The sequence below is a fragment of the Dasypus novemcinctus genome, chromosome 13 (genome assembly GCF_030445035.2).
Source record: "Dasypus novemcinctus isolate mDasNov1 chromosome 13, mDasNov1.1.hap2, whole genome shotgun sequence".
NCBI classification, from domain to species: domain Eukaryota; kingdom Metazoa; phylum Chordata; class Mammalia; order Cingulata; family Dasypodidae; genus Dasypus; species Dasypus novemcinctus.
The window spans coordinates 98,211,821-98,228,699 of record NC_080685.1 but is presented as its reverse complement, the minus strand read 5'-3'; the positions used below and the strand labels follow the sequence as shown (position 1 = coordinate 98,228,699).

General features: G+C 40.2%; 1 protein-coding gene across 1 annotated transcript in view; it reads right to left on the bottom strand.

Annotated features, from left to right (window-relative positions):
* The window catches only part of PPP2R5A (protein phosphatase 2 regulatory subunit B'alpha), a 107,850-nt gene extending 95,089 nt beyond the window's left edge, over positions 1 to 12,761 (bottom strand). The window contains exon 1 of the mRNA XM_004480997.5: positions 11,857 to 12,761. Coding sequence (XP_004481054.1) covers positions 11,857 to 12,037 — 181 coding nt within the window. The 5' untranslated portion in view covers positions 12,038 to 12,761. The remainder of the gene's footprint in view (positions 1 to 11,856) is intronic.
* Between the last annotated feature and the right edge of the window lie 4,118 nt (positions 12,762 to 16,879).

The window sequence follows — 16,879 nt, the reverse complement described above, 5'->3', positions numbered from 1 at the left end:
TTAAAAACATTTCATTGTTCCATTTGCCACTTTATCTCTACTTTAGATTCAAAGTTAGGCTGGTTCATTCACTAGAAGCACAAATGCATGTGGAAAATTATTTAAGATGACATATAAATGCCTAAATTCAGCTTGTCTGGAGGTTTTAACGGGAGTGAAATCAGTAAAGTGGTGCATGAATTGGCCCAATTGACTTTCTTTTTAAAGGTTTTATTTATTTTCTGCACCCCACACACACACGCCATTTTTGCACTCACTGTTTGCTGTGTCCATTCGCTGTGTGTTCTTCTGTGCATACTTGTTTTCTCTTCTCATCTTGTCTTTAGGAGGCACCGGGAACGGATCCCGGGACCTTCCAATGTGGGACAGAGGCACTCAGTCGCTTGAGCCACCTTAGCTCCCTGGTTTGTTGTGTCTCTATCTCCCTTTGTGTCTCTATCTCCCTTTGTGTCTCTTTTTTGTTTTGTGATCTTGTTGCACCAGCTCTCCATGCTGTGCGGGCCAGCTTGCTTTCACCAAGAGGTCCTGTGAACCCAATCCAAGACCCTCCATATGGCAGGTGGGAGCCCAATCACTTGAGCCACATCTGCTACCCCCCAATTGCATTTTAAATCCAAGTCTCAGTTACCTTGTCCCAATTTATTTTCCTCCCTCAAACACCACTACTCACTCTTTCCTCAAATTGGGGAAGAACGATCAGAAAGACAGTGTGCTATGCTAACGTGGGCACAAACAAAATATGTTTTTTAAAACCATGTGTACAGAGTTTGTGCAGAGAGGGACTGAAATATACCTCAAATACTCAGTATTTCCAAAAGAAAGGCAAAAATAAGGAGCCATATATTAGTCAGTTCTTGATAATCCATAGTAATTCTTCAAAACTGCTAATTAAAGATCATTATCACTTTGAGCAGTGACTTTAAATTATAAATGTAGCTCTGAAACAAATTTGCTAGTTGATTGAACAGTTCTGTTCTTATTTCTCAGTACTCATTCATAAAACAAATGTTCTCAAATTTTTTCTTCAGGAAAATTTTACAGTGCTTTACTTAGAAAGGGGAGGCAGGTGGGGAGGATTGGAAACAGTGCTAAAAGAGAGACATCAAAGATGACCAATGAAACATTTTTACATCAGCAGAGTTTAAGATATAATGATTCCCTGCTTTAAAAGTTTTTAGAAAAATCTATGTTCAATATTGGCCTGCCTGTTGGGGCTAAAAGAAACTGATTATCTCTTTTGTTAAGACTCTTAATTATAAGTATTTCTCTTCTGTACTGTTAGAAAATAAGGTGCTCATTTTGCTTTAGTGCAGGCAATATATACCTTCAGTTTAATACTACAGAGAGAAATCAATAATTAAGAAGATGAAGCTATAAAATTACTTGTACAAAAACAATCTCTAGGTTTTGTTTTTTTCATCTACAAAGTGTTCAAAAGTTTGGGGTTTTATGTAACTATTACTCCATTATAAATTATTATAAAAATTGTGAATTACTGCAAGATTCAAAATGAGGTTTTTCTTTAAAACAATTTAACAGCTCTGGTGGTTTGGAGCTGCTTGTACCCAGAAAAATATGCTCTTAAACTTAATTCATTCCTGTGGCTATGAACCCATTGTAAGTAGGGACTTTTGATGAGGCTACTTTAGTTAAAACATGGCCCAACACAATTAAAATGGGCGTTAATCCTATTACTGGAAACTTTATAAGCAGAATGAAATTGAGACAGAAAGTTACAGGAAGAAAGAGACTAAAGTTCAGTGGAACTGAAAGAGGACAGGCCAGGAGAGGCTGTCATGTGCACTGTCATGTGACAAAGGAGCCCAGGACCAGGATCACCAGCAGCCAGCCCCAAAATGCCACAGTCTTGGGGAGAAGAATCAACCTGATGATGTCGTGATTTGGACTTCTTCCTGGCTTCAAAATCACGAGCCATTAAATTCCCATTAAACCTACATATTGCCTGGTATTTACTTGCGCAGCTAAGGAAACTAAAACAATAGCTTTGCTTCATTATTTCACTCAATAAGTATTACCTAAACACTGACTGCCTAAATACTGTGGAGGAAGACGTGGCTAGATGTGATTACTTTTAAAGTCTGAAGGCAGAAAACAGATAAATAACTTTAACCTTACTTATGCACATGTCTCAACATGTTTTGTCCCTAACATTTATACCAAGGACATCTTGCCATCTGGTGTACATGCAAAGTGTTTCATTGCATAAAGAACAGAGAATCACAATTTGGCCAAAAGACAAAATGGTCAGCATCCCAAACTGTGGACATTTTCTAATAAGCAAACTTGAAAGTCTTAGCAGGCAAGTAAAGGTTAAAATAAAGAATGTAACTATTGTTTAGAAGTCATAGAAATTACTAAATGGGCACTCTGATTTGCATATCCAAAAGCCCATTTGACAATTATAACTGGGTTTCCAAAAGGCACCTCACAAATCATTTTCAAAAAACAACTCTGGATGGTCCCTTTATATCTGGTTCCTTCTCAGGTTATCCAAGCTGAAACACCGATGAGTCATCCTTGACTCCCACCTTTCTTCACTGACCCTAATCAATTCACTAACAAGTCCTAATTAAAACATGTTACTACCTTAATCCCAGCCAGGTCATATCTCACCTAGCATATTAAAATAACCTCCTAAATGGTCTCTCTTCTTCCACCCAGCAACTGTACTGACGTTTTTGTTTTTTTTTTTAACTGCCAAGCTTCCTGAAAGCATTGTACATACTCACTGACTCCACTTACACAATTTCCATTCACTCCTTACCTACAGAAAAAAGGTTTCAAGTCTATGGTTCCTCCAAAATGCCTCTTCCTTGATTCTTCCCTCTCTATGTCCTGCCTGATATCACCCTATCTCCACTTAAACAATGCCACCATCATCTCTGTCTGGATTACGAGGACAGTCTCCTAATAGTGTTACTCCCATCCCCTGTTACACTTTTCACACTACTATTGGGTATAAATGCAGTACAATGCCCATACCCATGCTTCAACATGGCATCATTCTTTAATTTAGACCTTACTTATTTCTCTAGTCTCTTCTCTAGCTCATTCCCTTGTTAAACTGTATATCATGGCTATATAAACTGCTGGCAATACACAGAATATGCTATGCTCCGTTACCTTTGGGTCTGCACATAGCATCCTTCTAGGACCTAGTCTAGGTGGACTCTTAGTAACCATCTGTCTTGGTTTAACACCTTCAGGTCTTTTAGGTCTGTTTACCTGTCACTTTCTCCCTACAGCTTTCCCTTATCTCTCCCCTCCCATACCAAAACTAGGCTGGGTCCCCCAAATACTCCCCAGCATTTTAATGCTTAATCTAATCACAACACTTATTATACTAGTTAAAACTGCCTGCTTATTTATGTGATTTCCCACCAAACTACAAGCTCCTAAAGGCACTTAATTTCAAAAGGAAGAGTATTCAGTTTTAGTTTTAGTATAGTTTTATTCACTTTACTTCACAAAGTTTTACCTATATATTTTTTGTCTTTATTCATTTTTTTAATATTACATTCAAAAAATATGAGGTCCCCATATACCCCCCACCCTCCTCACCCGACTATTCCCCCTATAGCAACATTCCCCTCCATCATCATGAGATATTCACTGCATTTGGTGAATACCTCTCTGAGCATCGCTGCACCTCATGATCAACGGTCCACATCATAGCCCATACTCTCCCACATTCCATCCAAATTTTACCTATATTTTAAGCACTATGGAAACCAGAGGAAAATATTTCTGTACTAGATTTTTGAAAGGAAAATATGTGTCTAGTCTCAACAGCAGGCAAACAAAACTTTTTTCCTTTGGCCAATGAAAAGAATGACAATGCAAGTTTAAAAATAAAATAAAATTAGGTACAAATCCTCCAGAAGTTATATCTTATTTGTAACTTCAACAGATGCTTTTTATAAGAATACTGCATCTTTAGAAAAGTTTGTCTGAAAAATGGTCAAAAAAACCACCCACTTTTGCTAATCAAATTAAGTTACACAATAAAATACCATGTTTTCTTATTTACTTTATTAATTTAGAGTCATGGGGTTAACAATCATCAATATCTGATAACGCCTATAATTCTAGAATATTCTTTACTGATAGTCTGAAGGAAAGGCAAAACCAATTAAACAGACAAAATTTATAACTTTGAAGCTATATTTAATATTTGATACTCCTAAACTGCAAGTTCTAAGCCCAGTATTTTAAAAATCCTTTTTTCATACATTTAACCTCTTTAGATACAGTTTATTCATTAACTGTGCAACACCTTAAAGCAGGGGTTCTCAACCTTTTTTGTTCCACAAACCCCTATGCCAGACAGGTGAAAACCATGGACCCCTTACTAAGTCCACACTATACTGTGTATTATTTAATAAACATATCACACCTGCACTAACACGTCCCCACAAGAATGCTTTTTTGAATTTCAATTCAAGCTCATGGACCCTTGTTAACCCCTGCCTTAGAGGGTATCCAAGAGATACCCTCTTTAAGGCTTTAAACTCTACCTTAACAAAAGCATCTTCGATAAAATGGCAAAACTATTTATTTAGAACAACAAGAATTAAATCATTGCCAAATGGAGGATAAACTGCAATGACTGATGAGGCCCCATACATCTATACTCAAAGGAATAACACAGTAAGGTTGTAGCAGTTGCAGTTAGCATCACCATTCCAGCAGAAGGAGTGTGTCCCAGAGAAATCCTTGTCTCTGCCTTCAGTATCCAAGCTGGAAACAGGCTCTATGAATTTTAGCATGTGAACCTATCACATACAATAAACCACACCACAAAAATAAAACAAAATTAAGTTAAATTAAATTAAATTAAATCCCAGAAGGCTTCTTTAAGAGACCTAATCAAAATTACAGGACTATATAATTCATCATACTCAACTCAAAATACCAACATAAATAAATTCCTTCAAAATAGAGTTCAAAAGTATACACATAAAGTAGGCTAGAAATTGCTTATTAGCCAATATCCTGCTCAGACAAGTAGAGTCAATTTTGCATAAACCTAGCCTGTCATGTAAACCTCTTTCAGCAATGCATTTAAGTTCCTTATTACATAATAATGCACTAAAAGTAATTATATATTTTAAACCTGTTCATTGCCTCCAAGGACATCCTTATAAATAAAAACTGCACCACAAATTTAGAAGTTACTGAAAACTAATTATTTCAGCTTACTGAATTTTTACATATACAATGTCCATGTCTGGTAATAAACCCAGTATTATTTTTCCACACAAACTTCTACTGAATGAGCAGTTTTAAACCCAAATTTACCATTCACTATGAAAGTATTAAAAATGCAGAATTTATTTAATAACCTTGAATGACTTTTAGACATAAATGCATTAAAAAAAATCAGAAAAGAATCCATCTGCTGATCGATTAATAATGGGGGAAGGGTGAAGACAGAGGGCTAACTACAAGGCAACCAACTGGTAATTTCTTCATCACATCAGTGATTCTGTCTACATAACCACATTTATTAGGTGTACAATATTGTCCTTGGTACTACAATGGCATATAAAGAGCAGATAACTTCTGCTTTCACAAGAAATTAATTTCATTCTGGAGAGAGAACATCACTACATAACAACTGAACACTGACTCAAAATGACAAATTAACAAAACAAGTGTTATTCAAACCAGTTAGAAGAAAGGCCAAAGACAAAAGTGATATGTATATAAGTAGCCCCAAGTCCTCATTGCCCCATCTTTGATCAAAAGCTATGGTCAAGATGTTCTTTCATCATTTGTAACAAATGTACAGTGTTCACTGTAGGATGATATATGGGAATCCTGTATAGTATGCATGTATGTTTAGTAAACTCACAACTTCTCTAAAAAAAAAGTTATGGTCGATACTACATAAGATAATAAGATAATAGATGTGAAAATACTCTGGAGAAAAGTATTTCATGATGCTAAATAAGTATAAATGACCAAAAACACAGTGAAGTTCAGTACCTTATATTCAACATATACAGTAGTGATATTAGGTCTAGAGGTAGAACTGCTGTGAACCTAGAGCAGAAAGCAGTTTCGCATTCCAAAGCGGCTGAATCTTCATCTGTTATCCTGAATGATGGGTATAAAACCAGGCAAACCTCTATTATATGTTCTCAATTTTACTTGGCAGCTCAGCCAAAGCTCCAAAGATCACAAAGAGAAGGGGGGAAAAAACTGACAACCTGTTATCAAATGAAAAGAGTTCAGTTTTAATTATGAAGACTACCGTGAAATCCAGTAGATAGAATCATCTCACCGTATTTAAAACTCCAGAATATAACAGCATTGTACACTTTAGGAAAACAGCTAATTAGCCACAGGGGGCAGCAAAGTTAACAGAGTGAAAGGTAAATAGCAGGAGGTGGGAGTGAGGGCAGGAAATGTTAACAACTGGCTAATGAGCCAGGAATATCACAGAGAAAAGGCCAATGTCTCCATTAAAGAATTAAATCAACAGACACATAATGCTAAACCAGGGATTCTCAACCCTGGTTACTCATCAGAGTCATCTGGGGTGCTTTTATTCCCCATCCTACCTTAGATCAATTAATTTAGAATCACTTAAGGGTGGGGCACCGGCATTGATTTTTTTTAAAGCTTTGGAAGGGTACAGCTAGAATGAGAACCAGAGTGTCAGAGAAAAAGAAACAAATCTCAAACCCCAACTTTTGACAATTTCAAAAATGAAACACAAAAATATATTGTTTCCCAAATGTATTGCTTTCATTGATAAACAACCAGCCTTTGACCCAGATAGGGGCAATAACTTATAAAAAGCTAATTCATCAAGGAAGAAATGTTATTCTTGCAGGTAAAAATGATTAAACTGTAGTTTAGAGGGGTTAAACAACTACTCCAAAGAAATTCTGAATCATCAATGATGAAGGAGGAGAACATACGTCTACTATTTACAGGATAGTTTCTATTCCAATGATGACACTATTTTACTAAATACATTTTATTGGATTATCATTTTATTCAACTAGACACTTCTTAACATAATTCAATATTTGGTTAAGAATCAGAGAAGGTAATAAAATGGGGGGAAGACAGGAATACCATCCTAAATAGGAACTGAAGATGTTAAAGGCTTAAATAGAAAAATTCTTCCTTCATGTAAAGAATAGTAATGGACAATTTATTTGATGATTTCTCTAAGAAGTATATTCTAAAAAAAGTTTTTAAAAAACTTTTTCTTCCACTTCCAGAAAGTAGTCCTAAAATGACTAAAACGTTTTATTTCTTTATAAACAAACATTTTTATTAACATTTGGGTGAACCTCAACCTCTCTAATGTCATCCTAACTATGAAAAGGGGTTTAAGAGTTTAGATGGAATGATATTAACTATGAGAAGATCCATAAACCGTGAAAGTTGGATGAGTAGTATTTTCTCCCCAGAAAACATTAAGATAGTTCTGAAACTTCAAATTATATGTCAGTATTCTAATTCCACAATTACCCTATAAGAGCACAGATGTCTAAAGTCAGAAAGCAAAAAAAACACACATTTTTCCCCTAAAGGTAATCAAAGCACTTCAAAAATCCTCATCACTACTCCTGGTCTCAGTACTGGGATCCAGTTTCTAAGACTGGACCAACAAAGAATGTGAGTGATGCGTGGGAAGTTCTTCACAGCATCTCAAGGGCACTTCAATCTCAAAACCAGTTTCATCTAGTTCTTTGTTATATACAGGCTGTCTCCTATAAGAAATGTATATCCATACAATTCTACTAATTAGTTCTATTTCTTTGTTTGGTAGTAACTTTTTAATATTTTAAAGAGTTTAACTCTACCCTATTTCCATTTCCACACTTATGCTGAACATGTTACTACTTTATCTAACTTCACATAAATTACATACCTGAGAACTTATTATAAATTAATTTTAAATATACTAGGAAAGTTTACTACTTAACTAATTCTACTGTGAATCCTTCACTTTGAAAACACTTTTAATCTAGGATTTTCAAATATGAAAGAGAATGGGAACTAACATTCTTTGCCAATTTTTAGGCACTTTAATTTTATTATATCACTTAATTCCCACAATTCTAAGGAGATAGAAGGTATTATTCCCATTTTTCAGATAAGGAAATTGATTCAGAAAAATTAGAAATGTACCTCTGACCCAGGACCCAACATTATCATACTGCTTCAAGTTTGCTTAAAGCAGATTACAGGAGGACATGCTAAAAAAAAAAAAATGAAATCATCTGACCAGGGTCCCAGGGTCCACTGCAACACCATCCAGAAAAATAATCACAGGCGTGAAATTAATCTGATAAAGCCTAAACTTTCCCATCAATAAAATGGGCAAAATAATGGTCTTACCCAAAGTTGCTGGGATGACCAAATATGTTTGTGAAAATACATTGCACTGTGGATGGCCACACATTACCTCAGGAGAGGTAAAAAAAAAAACAGGGCTATCAGAGATTAGGAGTTACTCATTTTTGGATCAGTTCACTACTCAGAATAAACAATATAATTTTTGTAATTAAAAATAAAGAAAAGGGAAGCAGATTTGGCTCAAATGATAGAGTATCCGCCAACTACATAGGAGGTCCAGGGTTCAAACTCAGGGCCTCCTGATCTGTGTGGTGAGCTGGCCCACGCACAGTGCTGATGTGCGCAAGGAGTGCTTCAGGGGTGTCCCCCGTGAAGGGGAGTCCCATGAGCAAGGAGTGCACCCCGCAAGGTGAGCTGCCCCACGCGAAAAAATTGCAGCCTGCCCAGGAGTGGCGCCCTACACACCGAGAGCTGACGCAGAAAGATGACACAACAAAAAGGGACACAGATTCCCAGTGCTGCTGACAAGAATGCAAACGGACAAAGAAGAACACATAGCAAATGGACACAGAGGGCAGACCGGGGTGGGGGGAATAAAAAAGAAATAAATCTTTAGAAAAGAAAGAAGAGTAAAATAATTTGAAAATGCTAAAACATTATGTAAATATAAGGTCATCACTACTTTACCAGACCAATTCTTCCAGAGAATTAACAAACTAGGTCGAACAGACTGAAAATTTTTCCATCAGCTATAATAAAGACTTTCTAAAAGTTAAAAGTTTCCTAATTCTTGGTTGCCAGGTGAAAAGTTTAAGGTAGAAAAGTTAAGTCATGCTAAAGTAAACAAACAGAAAAAAATGGTAACATATTCCCAATTTTATTTTCTAGTATCTAGCTCTCAGAAGAGCTTATAGAGTTAACATAATGAGACAAAAGGTGTTCTGGGGGAAAAAAAAATTAAGCTATACAGTACAAAGCAGTTTAATTTTTAAGATTCAGATAACAGTTAATCATTTTTTTAAAAAATCCTTTTATAAAGACCTGTTTATTAAATACTTTCTATAGCAAAACAGATCATTTATTCTGAACATTCTCACCACTAAATTCCTACAATCTACTTACTAAATGATTTTATGCAATGGAGCTTCTTACAGATGAAGAGTTAGGATTTTTTGTTGTTTGTTAATACCATAGTACGCTTTGAGGAAAACCAGTTGGCACCTTTCCAGTTCAGACCAATGTGGACAAAGTGTAACATAAGTAGTTTGGTATAAACACTTGAAAGATCTTGGATGCAGTGGATATCTGAATCACTTCATAGTAAGATTATATTTCAGAGCAGGAAGAAAAATTCTTTCATACACATATTAAAGGGCTTTCCACTGTTTTTGTTTTTTTAAGGCCACAAATGGAAAAAAATACGAGTGACCAAAAACAACACACACACAACACTGTAGTACCACATAAAACACCAAAATATGAAGTACTAGACCTTTAAAAAATTAATTTTCAAGCATTTGGGGATCTGAAATAAAAAGCAGAGTTTTTTCTATAAACGGGGTAATCCATATAAAGGTTCTTATTTCCTTCATTAAATTTACATAAACTTATCTTGAAGACAAAACTTTCCTTATGAGGAATACTATATTTTCATGCAAAATATTTAGAATCTGAAGTTGCAATTTTACTTTTTTCTCTCTCTACTATTAACTAAACAGTATAAATAAAAAATAAAATGGTACCTTCAACTTGTTGAACCATATACCATTTAACTCAGATTATGGACTCTATGTATATTTTTGCCAGGATTTTTTTTTCTCAATTTTTTTGGGGCCAGGCTTTTAAATCAAAATGTATTAAAGATGCCATTCCTGGCTTGAAACGAACCGCATGTTTAATATTCAATTATTTTTTATTAAAAAAGTACAATATTCGTAAGTGCAATACTAAGGAACGACAATATCTTCCTAAAATGCAAATTTTTAAAAATGCTAACATCAAACCTTCAAACTGCAAAAAAAGAAACCTGACAACTTAATGAAAAAAATCAACACAATAAAAACTGTGATGCTTTAATTTTAAAATTGTAAATCCATGAATAGCAATCACTGTTTCAAAAGGCAAGAAGAAATCCTTTTATAGCTGTGACATCCCTGGAGTATTAAAGTCTTGGCAATGTGTACCATTTTGATCTACTATTTCACTATGATTTCTAAGATTTTTGTGTGCTAAAGACTAAATGATAAATGTGTTAACAGACTAAACATGTTAAATAAAGTCTTTCAGGATCTGTTTGATTCCGGCTCTGGATGTCCTTGATTTAGGAGCACCCCAAGAAGCAGGGCAGTGTAGGGTCGAAATGGGGTGCCAGAAAACTGCCGTAGGTTACCTTTGATGTGATTCAGGATTTTCTTTACACTCCTTGCCAAAATAAGTCTGGATTCAAAGTAAAGGTCAGACGGGTCTTGAAGGGGATGCTAGAAATTTTTAAATGAATTGAAAAATCAGCGGAACATTTCCTGGCCTTGCAAGGCAAAGGATCTTGAAGTCTATCAGAGTTCTTTTGTTGCATAATTTTTGAAATGTCTAGGAGTATTATTCTTTTGTCCAACAATTTCTAGCCCATAAAAAGAGAAGATATTAAAATCATGAAAATAACAGTCAGTAATTAGTAATTCGCAAGAATAAGAACACCAGGAAACAACTTAAAGTCCTCTAAACCTAGTGGGAAAAAGAGAGCCGTAAGACAGCACTGTGAGTTACGGTCCAAACCTACAAACGCCCCGGAATCCGCCGGGCGGGGTACGCTCTCACTCCACTGCAGAGCAACAATTTGTACTTCTCCAAAATTACTGTGGATGTCTTCTCAGGTACTAAGGTAGTTTAAGCCTTCCTATTCTTTGGACTAAAAGGTAACATTTAAACCTACCAATCCCGTCAATAAGAAACGACGCTGTTCAGATTCCATTACGAGTCCCTCTGAGGGCCAGCTAACAGCCTTCGTGGGCACCAGGATCGCTGGGCCGTAAGACTCTTAGGGAAATCAGCGGGACGGGGATTGGAGAAGCGGCTTTACAAACTGGAAAAGTAAAGGACTAGCCAAGGGCGGCCGAAAGAGGAGCGGGGAGCCTCGGGAAAGAGGAGGTCGGAAGATAAGACCGTAGGCAGCTAAAGCCAGACTCGGAGAGGGCAAGCCTGGAGAAAGAGCGAAAAACTTTACCTGGCGGGGCGGAAGGGAAGGGAGTTCTAATGGGAAAGGCAGGGAAGCGAGCGCGCAGGTGGCGAAGGGGCTTGACAGGGGAAGCTCGCGGGGCATTTGGGAGAAGAAAGAAGTACGACTCCTGACGTCAAACCTGTTTGAAAAAGGGGAGAAGGGCGCGCCACGGCATCGACGGGGGGACACGGCTCACACGCGACGAGCCCCAGCCCGGCCAGAAAACGAATACCCAGAAAGGAAATGGCCCTGCGGGCGCCGCGGCGGGCGGGCGCGCCCCGAGCTGGGGTTGTTACCTTTGAGCTGGGGCAAGGGGTGCAGCTCCGCCTGGCTGCCCTGGCTGCGGAACTGCGACGAGCCCTGCGAGCGCTTCTGCCTCTGCGCCTTGCGCACCGATTTCCGGGTGAAGCCGTCCACTTTCTCCGCGGCCGAGATGGCGGCGCCGGCAGCCCCCACCGGCGGCGACGACGACGACATCTCCGCGGCCCCGGCGCCTGGCAGCTCCGGCTGCTGCTGCACGGAACAGGCAGCCGCGGTGACGGCAGGAGGCGGCGGCGAGCGGGAGGCGCGCAGCCCTCGCGCCCCTCAGGCCCGTCCCTCCGGCCACACCGCCCTCCCGCTCCCGGGCGCCGCCGAGCTTCTCCTCGCCGCCCGCCAACGTCTCACGGCCACATCTCAGTCCCGGGGGTTCCTGGTCCCCGCCGCTCGGCCGGCTCCCGGGGCAGACGGAGGGAAGGGCGAGGGCGCAGGCGGGTGAAGAAGTTGTTGACTCCGGGCGGGGAGGGCGGGTGAAGAGGAGCCCGAAGTTGAGACAACTGAGGAGAGGACGCGGGGGTGCCAACGCCGAGCGCGGCTCTCGCTCCTTCAGCCCAAGTCGCCAGCACCTCAGTGGCCACAGCCAGCGCAGCCCGTCCTGCCTGGAGCCTCCTCCCGGGGCGCTGCCATCGCAGGTCCTCTCGCGCCGCCGCCGCCGCCGCCGCGGTGACCGCTCTTCCCTGTCAGCGCCGGCCCCTCATCTCCCGAGGCGGTGACCCGCCGCCCCGGCCCTCGGCGCACACCCTCGCGGCGCGGGCTCGGCCCCCTCCCCCACGCGCCCGTCCGCCGCCGCGGAGAGCCCCGAGCGAGCGGCCGCTCCAACTTGGGAGGGTGGTGGGTACAGGCAGGGGGGGCAGCGTGTGCGCGCGCGGCGGCGCGCGGGCGCGCGGGCGGGGGGCGTGGCTTCGCGGCGCGGGGTGGGAAGGGAAGTGTTTGACTGACAACTTCCGCGGGATCCAGCCAGCCTCTCCGAAGTGCCGGCCGGTCGGCCGGCGTGGGGAGGGGTGCGGGGGAGGGGGGGAAAGCATGCCAGCTCTCTTAGCCAATAGCAGAGCTAAGCGGCGCGAGAGGGGTGGGGCGTAGCCTCCTCGACAGGCTAGCCAGCGTCTGGAGCTGGGAAATTAGGCAGAAGAGTGGGTCCCGTGGTGTGACGGACTTCGACAGTAGCCAATCCCAAGTGCAGACGGCTAGCGGGGTGCCCTGTGCGTCACAGCAGCCTAACGAATTCCCTTGGGAGGGAAGGGAAGTGCCCTCCAGCAGAGAGCACCTTTGCACGCCTGAGCGACAGCTCCGGGCTATAGGTGCTCTTCTGACAACCTATAAGAAGACCGGAAAACTAGAGGAGGGAGTTTAGAGAGTTAAATAGAGTGCCGCTTCCCTTTCCTTTCCAGTCTGCGGGCCAATGAGGAACTGAAGCGACTGAAGGGAAACCTGAGGGCGGGGGCGCGAAGAGGGAAGCGCGCCAGGTGTTGCGTCACTGAAAGGGGCGGGGCAAAGGTCGGGCTGGGGCACTGACGCTGTGATTGACGGGCGGAGGGGGTGGTAAGGCCGGGTAGAGAGCTCGTCAAATCCCAGCGAGGCACTGGACTCCTGGGCGGGCCTTGGAGTCTCGGGCCCTAAACAGCTAAATTGGTAGTTGAGGGGTAGACTTTTAACCCTCGACCGAGTTAGAGCTGCTCTATTGTGGGCTTCGTGCAGCCCGATATCCGCTACGTCAAAGAGTCCTCCAAGTCCGTAACCTCCGAAAAGAGTTTTCTCCTTCCCTACTTAAGAGTCCCACTAATTTACACCCCTTCTTCAGTCAAAGCCCTTCAAACTACTACAAAAGCACCAGTATGAATTCGCTGATAGTGGTTTGAACTTTTTATCCTTGAAACATTTTCTTCAAAATCACTGAGTTGTGAAGTTGTACACAGTCCTCTCAGTTTCCTAAGGTTCAGACTTTAGCATCTTCAACACCTTTCTCTTTCTCATCCAAACTCCAAGTCGTCCTGAATTTACCTTCACGTGTGTTCAAAACCAGACCTTATCAATTTGCACAACCGACCAACGGCCATAGTTCAGAGCTTTCAAACTCTGACAGATCTGTCTTTTGAATCAGTCTTTAACTTATCCCCACGTTTGAAAAATCTCCCAGTACATTCAAAATAGAATCCAAATCCTAGAATTTGCTGAATCTAACTCCTAGCAGTTTTTGTAGGTGTAAATCTCACGATGTCCCTAAACAAACCCATTTTTCAGTTCAGGCACACCATTCCACGCACTGTTTTCTTGACCCTTAGTCTTTAATGTTCCTACATCTTGAAGTAATCCACTACATTTGCCCTTCTTATTGAAAACCTATAATTTCTTCAAGCCCCACGCCAACCACTAGATTTTATGAAGTCATTCATGATAATCCTGCCAGAAGTGATGCCTCAGTTTTTTTGGTACTCCTACTGCATTTATTAACCACATCACTGGCAGGGCCTGCCATCACATACTGTCTGATGTGGCAATATGCTTTTTCTCCTCTGAATGTTTCTAAACACCAAGAAAGCAAGAACTCAGTTGTTTTACACCTCTGTATCCCACTGAGCTCAGGTAGGTATGCAGTACATTGGCAGTCTAATTTTTAGTTCTCAAAAAGCAGAGTTTCTAAAGTGTGGTCATTCTGTAATCTGCATCAGAATCCTCTGGGGCTCTTGAAATGCAGATTCCTGGACCTAACTCCAGACACACAGAATCAGAAATTATGGGCATACTACTGAGAAATGTGTATTTTTAATAAGCTCTCTAGATCATATGTACACAGAAGTCTGAAAACTAGTATTCTTTACTCATCTGGATGCTATTAAAAGTACCCATTCAGCTGGGTTAGAACAGCCTTTTCAACAAATGGTGCATGTAAAACTGGATATCCATATCTAAAAGAAAGAAAGAAGACCCCTATCTCACACCTTATGCAAAAATTAATTCAAAATGGATCAAGGACCTAAATATAAAACCACAACCATAAAACTCGTAGAAGAAAACATAGGGAAATATGTTTCAAGATCTTGTGGTTGGTGGTGATTTCCAAAGCACGAGCAACAAAAGGAAAAATAAATAAATGGGACTGCCTCAGAATTAAACACATTTGTATTTTAAATGATTTTAAGAAGGTGAAAAGGCAGCCAATTCAATGGGAAAAACATCTTCAGAAATCACATAACTGATAAGGGTTTGTTTTCCACATTATATGAAGAGATCATACAACAACAAAATGACAAACAACCCAATTTAAAAATAGGCAAAAGACTTGTATAGACATTTTTCCGAAGTGGAGGTGCAAATGGCCAAAAGACACATGAAAAGATGCTCAACATTACTAGCTGTAGCAATTTGGCATTGTTTATGAATTCCAAAAATAGATTTTGGATTATGTTTGTAAACTGGTCTGTTCCTCTGGGTGTATTAGACTGTATTAAATTCAGAGGTTTCACTTTTATTTGATTAAATTATGATTAAGGCTTTGACTCGACCATGTCATTAGGATATTGAGTCCCTGCCTCCTTAGTGGGCAGGGGCTCACAGAGAAAACAACATGGCAGAGAAGAGAGTTGGAGTTTTAATGCTAGAGCCCCAGGAAGTGAACACACAGGAGAAGAACACAGAGGAATAGAGATGGCCCCATAGGCACGGCAGAGGCCCAGGGAACAGAGAAAGCCTGATAATCTACAGCTGACCTTGTGGAAAGAACAGAGCAGCTGAGCCTGGAGAGAAATGAGCCCTGGGGAGAGAGACATTTAGGAGAAAGAGGAAGGCTGAACCCTTGCAGAGACCAGCAGCCATCTTGCTCCAACAAGTGGCAACAGACTTTGGTGAGGGAAGTAACTTATACTTTATGGTCTTGTGACTGTAAGCTTCTACCCCCAAATAAGTACCCTTTATAAATGCCAACAGATTTCTGGTACTTTGCATTAGCACCCGTTTGGCTGAATAGTACACTAGCTATTAGGAAAATGCAGGTCAAAACTGCAATGAGATATCATTTCACACCACACAGAATGGCCATTACTAAAAAGATAGAAAACTATAAGTGCTGCAGAGGATGTGGAGAAATAGAAACATTCCTTAACTGTTGGAGGGAGTGCAAAATGGTGTAGCCTCCGAGGAAAACAATTTGGTGGTTCCTCAGGAAGCTAAATATGGAACTGCCATATGATCCAGCAACACTTCTACTAGGACTATATTCAGAAGAACCGAAAGCAAGGACATGAACATATTTGCACACCAATGTTCATAGCTCCTTATTCACAATTGCTAAAAGATGGAAAAAACCCACGTGTCCATCAACTGATAAATGGATTAAAAATATATAGTATATACATATGATGGAATACTCTTCAACTGTGAGAAGAAATCAATTGGGGAAGCACATGACAACATGGAGGAAACTTGATGACATTATGTTGAGTGAAAGAACCCAGACAGAAAAGGACAATGTACAGTCTCACTAATATGAAGTAAATGCAATGAATAGACTTGTGGAGTTGGACTATGAAGTATAGGTTGATAGGAAATGGAATGTGGGTTGAGAAGGGTGAGATGATGCTGGATGTATGTAGAATGTTTAATAAGGTAGACAGTAAATATGTGATAATGGATATATTTGATGTAACACATTATAAAGAGTATAATGAACACTGTTGATTTATGTATGTGTTTGTGGCTGAAACAAATAGTCTAGGGAAGTTTTTAGTTGGAGGACAGCTGAAAGATAACAAAGGGAATTTATAACTGATTTTGATGGTAGATAATGATTGTGATTAATAATATAAATACAGGAATGTTCTTCAACTACAAGGTGTTAAGAATGTGGTACACATGGGAAAATATAAATAATATAATTTATAGACTATAGTTAACAACAATAATGTAGTGTTTTTGTAGCAAAAGCAAAGAAGGTACATTAATGCTAAAGGTCAAAAAAAGAATATGGGGTTTGGTTTTTGAGATATGAATATGAGTAAGCATTTTTTC